Consider the following 10,786-nt stretch of genomic DNA (forward strand, 5'->3'; position numbering starts at 1 on the left):
TATATATATATATATATATATATATATATATATATATATACATACATACATACATACATATACATGTGTGTGTGTGTGTGTGTGTGTGTGTGTGTGTCTATATATATACATATATATACACACACATACATATATAGATATACATATACATATATATATATATATATATATATATATATATATATATGTACGCACACACACATGTATGTATGTATGTATGTATGTATGTATATATTTATGTATTTATATATGTGTGTATGTATATATGTATGCATGTTTGTGTGTGTGTGTGTGCGTGTGTGTGTGTGCGCTATGGACACACACACATAGAGAGATAGCTAGAGAGAGGGACGGAGAGAGAGAGAGAGAGAGAGAGAGAGAGAGAGAGAGAGAGAGAGTCCTTGTTATTGGTCTCAACATATTCTTTAAGATTTTTAAATTATTATTATTTAGTTCTTAAAAATATATGTGATTGCATGGTTGTTTTACATTTATCTTAACTTTTTCATAAGTTCCAAGAAAGATCACAATAGTTAGTTTTTTAAGGATGTTGTCATGGGTAGCACTTCCTTTTATGTAGCTACAACCACGTAGATAAAAGGAACATGGTTTAATGGAGGGGATTTCTACGAAAACAATCAAGGGCTTGGCATGTTTTAAATATCCACAATCCAAATATTAGATATTGGATTCTTTTTTATACTAATTAAAGATAAAAATGAAAGTACTCCAATTATTTATAAAAGATATAAAAATAAATTATGCCACAATTATTGTACCGTGTACGCCATATACGTTTACACACCATGTGAGTTTTTTCTTTTTCTTTAAAAAGGAGGGAGGGGAGAGAGGGGAGGGGATCTTGATATGTAAACTCAACATGATATCTCATGGGGTTAATATGTATTTCTAAAACCCTTTATCTATGAACTTTGATGTGTCAAAGACACCCTTCCCTATGATATCTCATGGGGAGGAGATCATGATATATAAACTTGACATGGTATCTCATGGGGTTAAGCTGTATTTATAATTAACCCTTTATCTATGGACTTTGGCGTGTCAAAGACACCACTTTTTTGTAAATCTGAAGACAATGGAGCCACTAATTTTATCCAAGCTTATTTAGCATACATATCACACGGGTTGAAATATTTCTAAAACCTTTTATCTATGAATTATTGATGTGTCAAATACACCCTTGTTGTTATTGAAATTATATAAGCTTATAAAAAGTTCAATTTCTCCATTGAAAAGACACCTTATATATAAAAATTGTTGTAAGTCAATGAAGATGCTTGGTGTCCACCACTACTTTTTGTACTCCTCTTGGGTCTTAGCAAGTGCCACGACATATGTTTCTTATGTAGACTTTATGAGAAGAGCTTGGGGCTCCTCACAAGAAGCTTGGATATGGTATTGTTCAATTCAAAAATCTTGGTGGAAACATTGTCTACTCCCTTGGAATTTGTTTAATTTTCTTTTCCCTATTGAAATCCCGCTCTCTCATGTGCTATCTTACATATTTCTAGGTGAACCCCCTAGGTACAAGTGCATGTAATATCTTTAAGTATATAATATGTACCTATGTAATAATACTTTCTAATATGAGGAACACAAAATATTATTTTAATGAACTAATATAATATAGTAAAATCATATAGGATCGATCTTGTCTCCATTGCTAGATTTTTAAAAGTTAATGTTTAATGCACTTTCTTGTTCAAAGTAAAAATGTAGTATATCTTGACTTGATTCTAGATTCTTTCTCCCAAAAAATCAACTTCCTACCTTTAGATGGCATAATGTTTACATTTCCTAATAAATATATAGAATTGGAAGCATATACAAAATCCCCTTTGTACACATGATTTTGAACTCATTCTTTTATAGTAAAACACAAATGAGGGCCTCTTTTCACACGTTTGGGAGCTAAAATATCCACTTCAATATCAAAACCACTTCTTTATACTAGTGAATGGATCATCTTGTATATGTGATTGGATGATGAAATATTGGGAACAAAATAACCTCCTTAATTTCAATTAAAAATATCATGGAATAATGATTGATATATTGTTTCTCACGTACTTGATGTAGATTAACAGTTATGGAACAATTGAACTTGTTTCAACACCTTCACTTCCAATGTCTTCTAGATACTCTCTAGATACACCTCTTGTAATATTATTTCCGCCACTTCCTTAGCTATTATATATTTTAAATATATAGCACCTTCACTTCCAATGTCTTCTAGATGCTCTCTAGAAACACCTATTCTAAGATTGTTTTTCCTCTTCCTTAGCTATTATATATTTTAAATATCTAGATACACGTCTTCTAAGAATGTGTTCCCCCTCTTCCTTAAATATTATTTTAAACATCACAAAAGCTACATTTAATTTTGAATTTTCAATAGTTGTGTCTTATGTCATCAAATTCTTGAGTCTCCATAATCCTTGTTTTAGCAGTCCAAAGAGACTCAAAGTAGACTTCAAAACTTAAGTTTGAGTAGAAGTTCAAATAATTTGGTGAAGAAAATAACAATAAGAAAAGTTCCATGCCTATTTATAAACATTTTTATATTTTACTACAAAAATACTTATTAATTTTGTAGCAAGAAAACACTTAACTAATTTTGGAACAAGAAAACACACCACTTAAACATTGATTTAGAATTATGTTACATTAGGCATACATTTATGAATTTGATCTCCAAACATGATTAATTAACTAGGTTACTTAGGTCCGATCAATTTGAAATTCATTAACTAAGTAATTATTTATGCTAGCATGGGTCAAAATGACTTCAATAACATAATCTAATGCGATAACAATACAAAGATTTTGGAACCCCCACCACCATCACTATCACCAAACCACTAGCCCCTTTTACTAATTTCTTCTTTCTTGTCCTTTCCTTCCTCCCTGCTTTTAGAAAAATCAATTTAGAGTATACTGTTAAAATTTTGATATCATCATTTTTATATCTAACAAGTAGTGCTCTTACAAACATATTAACAATGTTTGTTTATGGCATAAATGCTATGAAAAAAATGATGATGGACCCGTACATGTGGAATGCCAAGAACACCATTTTCTTACTGCAGCTCCAAAGAAAAACTTTTTTTCCAAGAAAACACTCCTTAAAGTGAATTGTCTTTCTATATTGAAAAAAATGGTACGAGTTGCTAGGAGTATAGCTATAAACTCAAATGTTTGATAAGGAAAATAATCCACATCTTGATTTTACGTGGGAAGGAACAACACGGTTCTTTGGCCAAAAGGCATTATACATAGTTTATATATGGGTATCATGAAGTAGTGCCTACTACTTTGGTTCTCTTTTGTTTATAACACATCATCTATGGCATTGACTTTATACATCATGAAGTAATGCCTCTACCACTTTGGTTGTCTTTTGTTTACACATCATGCACGACACTGTTGTTACTAGATATCTACTCCATTATTGTAATAGTACCTCAACACATTGGGTTTGAACTATAATCATGTGATTTAAAGCACTCTTTCATATGCAAGTACACACACATGCACGCATGCACACATACACACACATGGGGCATCATTATATACATAAGGACGTATGCACTCATGCATTTATATATGTATGCCAAATTAATCATGCTATGTTTACAAGTTGCATGCTCACAAAGGAAGAGGTATCATCATGTATGTGAATGACTTAGGTCAACCATGTATGTACTTGATATGAGAATCTAAGTATTTGACGTATTTCATGGCGTCCATGCTGCCTTTCACTGAAAGGGACGACCAAGCATGTGCTTGTGAGCAGGCCTATAATTTGAAGTATCTAGTACCCTTAAAAGCCTGTGTGGGGGGTTCTCCCTTTGGTGAAGGGTTTAAAAAAAACGTACAAAAGAGCGTCAAGGCTTTTTTTAAAAAATAGTACTATGCTTTCTAGTCGCTTTATGTGGAGATGTAGATTTTATTTGAATCCTTCAAATGAAATTTTGCAGGTGGTCACCCTTCAAATTAGAGGGCTACTTCTTGTAAGGTAAAGCCTAGACCTTTTCTTTGTCCTCTAGAAAATAATGCGGCCACCATTTACATGGAGGGCTGGGTACAACTATGAGTAACAAAAGGAGGTTGTACTCTAGAATTTCTCTGTATATTTGACATGTGTTTAATATCACTTGACATGGAGTCGTAGGATGATTAATTAGCTTGAAAGCATTGCATCTAAGCTATAAATTAGTTTAGATGAAGAAGTTATACGATGATAAATTAGCCTGAAAGCATTGCATCTAAGCTATAAATGAACTTGGCGAGAAGAAGTTTAGTACTAGCTATACCTCCCTTATCATAATAATATTTTGAACTCTCTAATGTCTTTGGTCGAAGAGTTGCTCAACGAGCGTCACTAATGCTTCTTCTGCTTATACAAGTCTCTAACAGTTGATCCAAATCTGTGAATTAGTAAGGGACCAAACGTTCCACCCTTCTGAACATGCAAATCTAATAAAACATACATAAAGATAACGAGATTGGTGACTGTGTGTGAGAGAGAGAGAGAGAGATATCAGTGTGTGTGTGTGAGAGAGAGAGAGAGAGTGTGAGAGAGAGATCGAGAGAGATTAACTGCTGCTCTTTCGATTACATTTTCGAGTTAACGAGATTGCCATACAAATGGGTGGGTGTGTGTGTGTGAGAGAGAGAGAGAGAGAGAGAGAGAGAGTGTGTGTGTGTGTGTGTACTGTGAGAGAGAGAGAGAGAGAGAGATCGAGAGAGAGATATTAACTGCTGCTCTGTCGATTAGATTTTCGACTTAACGGGATTGCCATACAAATGGGTGTGTGTGTGTGAGAGAGAGAGAGAGAGAGAGTGTGTGTGTGTGAGAGAGGGACAGAGAGAGTGAGAATAACTGCTGCTCTTTTGATTACATTTTCTTTTCTGTGCGCGCGCGCGCGCGGACACGACGCTTTTGGTGGTGTTTCCTTGAACTTTTTCTGTTTGCAAAGACCATCTGTAACCTTTCACATTACCAGGATAATATGGAAAACGTCAATCTCGCACCAGCTACAAGTGATATGGTCGATAACAACAGTTGCGGCAAAACAAGAGAAAGAACAGCTGATCCCAGCTTCAACCTAGAGATTAAGACCCTGCAACCTCTTAATCAAGACCCAATTAATGATCATGATCCAGCTCAAGAGTACTGCTGGCTTCGCAGATTTGCTTTCTCTGAGAGGCAAGAAGTTCGATATCACTAAAAACGCATTAACATCATGTAGATATTGATTAAAATGACAAATTAGCATATAGTATTGATATTAACATTCTTGAAAAAGCTTCAATTATCGGCAAATTTTTTAAATACAGGCAGCGCAGAACATTTCTCCTAGCTTACCAGACAATGGGAATGGTGTACGGAGGATTATCTACAACGCCTTTATATCTCTATTCATCCATTCCCTTTGAAATTCAAAGTGTCGATGACTATTTAGGTGTTCTGAGTATCATTTTCTGGACCCTCACTCTTATCGGAGGTGTCAAGTATGTGCTCATCGTCCTGCATGCGGATGATCATGGAGAAGGTATAATTTAATTTAATTATCTAACGCGCACTTAAGTCGTGCTTTTATGGGTTCATAATTAAGCTTTGTTAATCATACATCTAATTAGTAATGTAGTTTAAATGACAGCATGAGTTGCAATTTCGAATTTTAATTATTGCTGCTCCTCACCTAGGTTAACCAAGCCAAATAATGTGCTTAAATGAGCTAATTAAAAGAATCAATGGCACAGGAGGAACATTTGCCTTATACTCTTTGCTTTGCAAGCACATGACAAAGATTAATAAGAGTAAACAAGTCTGCCAAAGGAAGAGCATGAGCTTGATTTCCTTCATTGAAGAGAGCAAATTAGTCAAGAATTTTCTGTTCTCTATAACTATGTTGGCTACCTGCATGGTGATAGGAGATGGCATTCTAACTCCTGCAATATCAGGTGATTAATTTTATTTATTTTTAAATCAAAGGTTAAGAATAATTGATGATTGTGTTTGGTAACCTGCCATTTTATCACTTTGGAAGTTGATAATGATGTTGGTGCACCCTTGAAACCGCAGTGCTATCAGCCATCGAGGGTCTTAAGATTGCAGCTCCTTCAATAAGCCAGGGTAAATTTAACCTAGTCCAGCCAAGTAATTAATCATTTTGTGGCCAATTATGTGAACCATAATGACTCCATTAACTATGTATAATGTTAATGTGAAGCAGGTATAGTTGTGGTTATATCAGTGTTTCTTCTTGTTGCCCTCTTTCTTCTTCAGAGGTTTGGCACGCAGCACATAAGTTTCATATTTTCCCCCATCATATTAACATGGCTTACAACAACTCCTTTAATTGGGCTATACAACATTGTCATTCATTATCCTACTGTTTACAAAGCAATTTCTCCCTACTACATGCTTAAGTTCTTCTCCACCCACGGAAAGGAGGGCTGGCTTGCACTTGGAGGAACAACTCTTTGTATAACAGGTAATTTCTCTCTAAAATAATATGTTGATAGACATCAATCACATCCACCGGGTGTAGCTAGCAGGGTTCGAACCCGGGTATCCATATCCTAGAAGATGAATGCCCTCACCGCTAGCCTACTTGCCTGAGGAATCCTATCTCTTATAATATCTTAGAACCCTATGCTTTCAATCCTTCTATTTTCTCTTGATTAAGAGTGCTTATCCCCCATAATCCAGCAGAATGCTAATTATGTAATTATACGATACATGTTATGAAGGTGCTGAGGCCATGTTTGCTGACCTTGGACATTTTAACAAGCCATCAATGCAGGTATGATTCTTGGCTAATTGTTAACAAATTAGTCTCTTTGAGGTAATTAAGACAAGGAATGTGGTTAATAATTTATAGATTGGTGATGAGGTAATCATCTTTATGGTGACATTAGTCACCATCCATAACATAGGTTTAATTTAATGATCATGATCAGTATCATCCTTCTTTGCAGCTTGGATTCTTGCTTGCAGTCTATCCTTCCAACATGATAACCTATGCAGGGCTAACTGCCTATCTTATCAGAAACCCAGAGCATCAAGGCCAGGCATTCTTCAAGTTCACACCCGATTCCGTCTTCTGGCCCATGTTCATTGTGTCCACACTTGCAGCCATTGTGGCCAGCCAGGGTCTCATATCAGCTTGTTTCTCTCTAATCAAGCAATGTGTTGCCCTAGATTGCTTTCCAAGGGTTCAGATTATTCACACATCACGTGAGCATGAGGGACAAATTTACTCCCCAGAAGTGAATTTCTCCTTGATGGCCCTTTGCACAGCAATTGTCATTGGCTTTCACAATGGAAGTGCTCTGGGAAATGCCTATGGTAAGCTTAGCTTGCAACCGCCAGATCTAACCTTATATGTTCTCAAGGAGATTAAGAGTTAATGTAGTACTTCAGAAGAAGGTAATTAAGGCTTGCAAACTGTAAACCTAATGTAGCTTACCCTAAATTATACACTGGTTTTAATCAATCTTACATAGATTATGGCCTAGGCCATGTGTAGCTAAATGACATAGCATAGCTTGGTCGATTTAGCTTCCACGAGAAAGTATGGTGTCAAGGGTTGAACCCTGATTAATCTAATTATGTACTGAAGAAGACTCAAAGGTGATCTGATTAATTAATTAGTAGCTTTTGTTATATTCAGGGGTTGCGGTGATACTGGTGATGCTAATAACAACTCTGCTGTTGACGTTGGTGATGATAATGGTGTGGGGGACAAGTGTGCCAGCAGCGCTGGTGTTCTTCTGTTTCTTCACGTTCATAGAGGCGTGCAATTTATCAGCTGTGCTGAGCAAAGTGCCAAAGGGAGGGTGGCTGCCCTTCTTGCTATCGTCCATGCTAGCCGTTATTGTGTTCAGCTGGGTGCATGGCCGCCAGAAGAAGAGGCAACACGAGCTTTCCCATAGCATAAGCATTACTGCATTCACAGACATGCTTGTGCAGGCGGACGTCAAGAGAGTGCCTGGCGTCTGCTTTGCATACACTAACACTGCAGTATTCCCATCACACAACAGTACTAATGCTGCTGATTACGATGCTAATCGCGTTCTGGAAGGTGATTATCATGCTAATGGTGATATGTGTAGTGATAATCACGTCGGATTAGATGCAGCTCTCGTACCACCTTTCCTGCAGCACTACGTCCACACTGCCGGCTCGCTGCATCGGGTGGTGGTTCTGACTCGCGTTCACACGGTGAGGGTGGCGGAGGTGCCCAAGGCGGACCGCATCCTGTTTGCGATACCGGGCGGGCGGCCGCCAGCTAGGGGCGGGCTGTACCTGTGCACAGTCCAGGTCGGGTACGCGCAGCGAATCAGCGACCAGTGCAAGGGGCTGACGTGGGTGCTCCTTGAGCATCTCGAGAGTTTCATCCGGACGGCACATGCAGCCGAGTCAGCAGGCGCCCCTGCAACTTTGGAGCCGTGTCAACAATCGGAGTACACGGGGCCAGATGTCCGTGAAGGTTGGGAAGAGGAGTTGGCGGAGGTGGAGAGTGCCAAGCAGGACATGGGGGTTCTGGCGTGTCACATGGTGGGCAGAGCCAAGCTCAAGGCCCACCTAGGCAAAAACAACTACATGCAGACAGTGGCCATTGACAAGTTGTATTCACTCCTGCAACACAACTGCATCCCGGCCTTACCATTAGAAGTACCTTCAAATAACCTCCTAGAACTCCACATTATGTATGAAGTATAGGCTCAAGTGGTGACTCTCTCTACTCCTTCAACCCAAAGATCATGCACCCTCCTGTAGTATGACTGCCTCATGACATCATCTCAAGTTTTGAGTACATGCCTTTTTTGTTCTGCCTTGCAAATGAAGGTAGTTTCACTCAAACACTACTAAGTCCAAGGTTCTTGTCCAAGTCACTAGTCTCGTAACACGACCATTTCACTCAAACGCTATTTTGTCACTGTCCAAGTTACTAGTCTCGTGACATGACAATGTCTGTGGATACTTTTATGTACTGTCAACCAAGCAATTCTCTTGAATCTTTGTCTTGTCAAGGTGAGAACCAAAATTGCTACTATTTCTTTTACATTGTGACTATCAAGACATTAAGAAAAGTTGTGAATTTCCTTGGGACAAAAGGTTGAAAGAGCAAAGAGATATAACAATCTTTGAAAGATTATATTTTTTTACTTTCAAAGAAGTTAAGGAAAAGGTTCCTATTTTGGGAAAGAATATCATTAGGGCTCACCTATAATTTTTGGGAAAGAATATCATTAGGGCTCACCTATAATTTTTTTGGAGCACTATACAAGACTAAAGCCATGCTTTGTTTTCATAAAGTAGGTCATGCATATCCTTATGATCATAAATCCCCTATCAATTGTGGTAGTGGGCTAAGGGTCACTAATGTTTTTCATATAACCCCCTACATGTGTAGTCTAAGATTTGAGTGTAGAGTTGACTTATGAATGGAAACCGCTTGTGAATGAAAGCTCCTTAAGTAGGTTTTTTGCACCCTTAAAAAAGACATTTTTTGTTGAGCTACCAATCTAGTGTTAAATAGTAAAAATCCTCAGGGGGGGGAGGGGTCACTCATAAATATGTAAGTGTAGCATGAGGGTTCAACAGAAGGGATTTTTTAAATGCCTTTTTTACACATGTTTTTACAGACAGAAGGGTACCATTTAAGGGGGTTATTACAGATTCAATAGAAAAAGGGTGTGTTTTATTCATGAAAAATTTACAGATAAGGGATTTTTTAATTAGGCCTTAAATGCACATGATATATAGAGTTTACATATAGCGAACCCCCCGAGTAAAAATCTAGGAAAAAAATTTGTAGACCATTCTTCAGGCTACGTGCACAATTTTATGATTTCCTATTTTCAAGTTTTTACATGTAATATATTCAGCCATGTATGGTATCATAAAATTAATGGTTTAGGATCCAATAATAATTAAGAATAGTGCTAAAGTATTGACCTCAAGAACTCTTAACTTGGTCGCTCCCGAGTAGACAATTGCTTTTCTTGGCGTTTGGAGTCACTAGCTAGTGGGGTCATCTACTCTTTTAAAGTGAGTCGGGAAAGGCCAAAGACAACCTGTTGGATTACTTTTTACTAGCTATCACTTAATGAGAGTTAGCATCAAATTCGACAAGGGAAAAAGGGAGGAGGGAGGGGGGTAAGGTAACCAACCAATGCTAGGATTCTACTTACACTAAGTACTCCTATTCCTATGATTCCTTTCTCATTCCCTTTCCTACCTATACTCCTTGGGGGATTCACTTATAAAGCATGTAACCTATTACCTGAGATTACACCCGGATGATCTACCATACTCATACTCAGAGTAGTATCCAACTTTTTTGAAGACTTCCCTTCAAAAATGACTGTTGAACTTTCTATCTCTATCCGACACTATATCTGCGGGCAGGCCATATAGCTTGTAGAGATGTTCAATAAAGAGTTTTGCCAACTCTGGCGTTTTTACAGTTTTCTTCGTGGTAATAAACTTTGCCAGTTTAGTTGTCCACTACTACCCACACCGAGTCATTCCCTCGACTCGTCTTGGTGGGTAAACCGGTAATGAAATCCATGGAAATGCTTTCCCATTTCCCTTGAGGAATCGCGGATGGAGTAGTCCTCCAACTTTAAGACGTTCTGTTTATTGACTTGGCACTTACTGCATTTCAGCACATAAGTCTGGACGTTCTTAAACAAACTAGGCCAATAAAACTGTCTTTTTACTAGTGCATAGGTTTTCTGAATC

The 10,786-nt window shown here is 37.6% G+C and overlaps 1 protein-coding gene across 4 annotated transcripts; it reads left to right on the forward strand.

The window, feature by feature from the left end:
- Positions 1 to 4,020: 4,020 nt before the first annotated feature.
- On the forward strand, positions 4,021 to 9,148 carry LOC147616681 (putative potassium transporter 17). 4 transcript variants are annotated; one of them, XM_086777762.1, is made up of 9 exons: positions 4,021 to 4,039; positions 5,031 to 5,233; positions 5,365 to 5,579; positions 5,791 to 5,991; positions 6,113 to 6,163; positions 6,264 to 6,524; positions 6,784 to 6,836; positions 7,012 to 7,381; positions 7,707 to 9,148. In XM_086777762.1, exons 2-9 carry the CDS (start codon positions 5,037 to 5,039, stop codon positions 8,756 to 8,758), a joined length of 2,400 nt encoding a protein of 799 aa, XP_086633888.1. In that variant the 5' UTR covers positions 4,021 to 4,039; positions 5,031 to 5,036; the 3' UTR covers positions 8,759 to 9,148. The 4 variants fall into 4 exon arrangements, with proteins under 4 accessions (XP_086633888.1, XP_086633887.1, XP_086633886.1 ...); XM_086777761.1 differs by lacking the exon at positions 4,021 to 4,039 and adding an exon at positions 4,112 to 4,130; XM_086777760.1 differs by lacking the exon at positions 4,021 to 4,039 and adding an exon at positions 4,308 to 4,461.
- The last annotated feature ends 1,638 nt before the right edge of the window (positions 9,149 to 10,786 follow it).

The sequence above is a fragment of the Cibotium barometz genome, chromosome 38 (assembly GCF_041138505.1).
Source record: "Cibotium barometz isolate CiBa-2024 chromosome 38, ASM4113850v1, whole genome shotgun sequence".
Classification (NCBI taxonomy): domain Eukaryota; kingdom Viridiplantae; phylum Streptophyta; class Polypodiopsida; order Cyatheales; family Cibotiaceae; genus Cibotium; species Cibotium barometz.

Bases quoted from the DNA above. Each gene is read 5' to 3' on its own strand.
- LOC147616681 (XM_086777762.1), top strand. From the start codon at position 5,037: ATGGAAAACGTCAATCTCGCACCAGCTACAAGTGATATGGTCGATAAC. The intron at 5,234-5,364 runs GCAAGAAGTTCG...TTTTAAATACAG, and splicing joins AGATTTGCTTTCTCTGAGAG to GCAGCGCAGAACATTTCTCC. The intron at 5,580-5,790 runs GTATAATTTAAT...TCAATGGCACAG, and splicing joins TGCGGATGATCATGGAGAAG to GAGGAACATTTGCCTTATAC.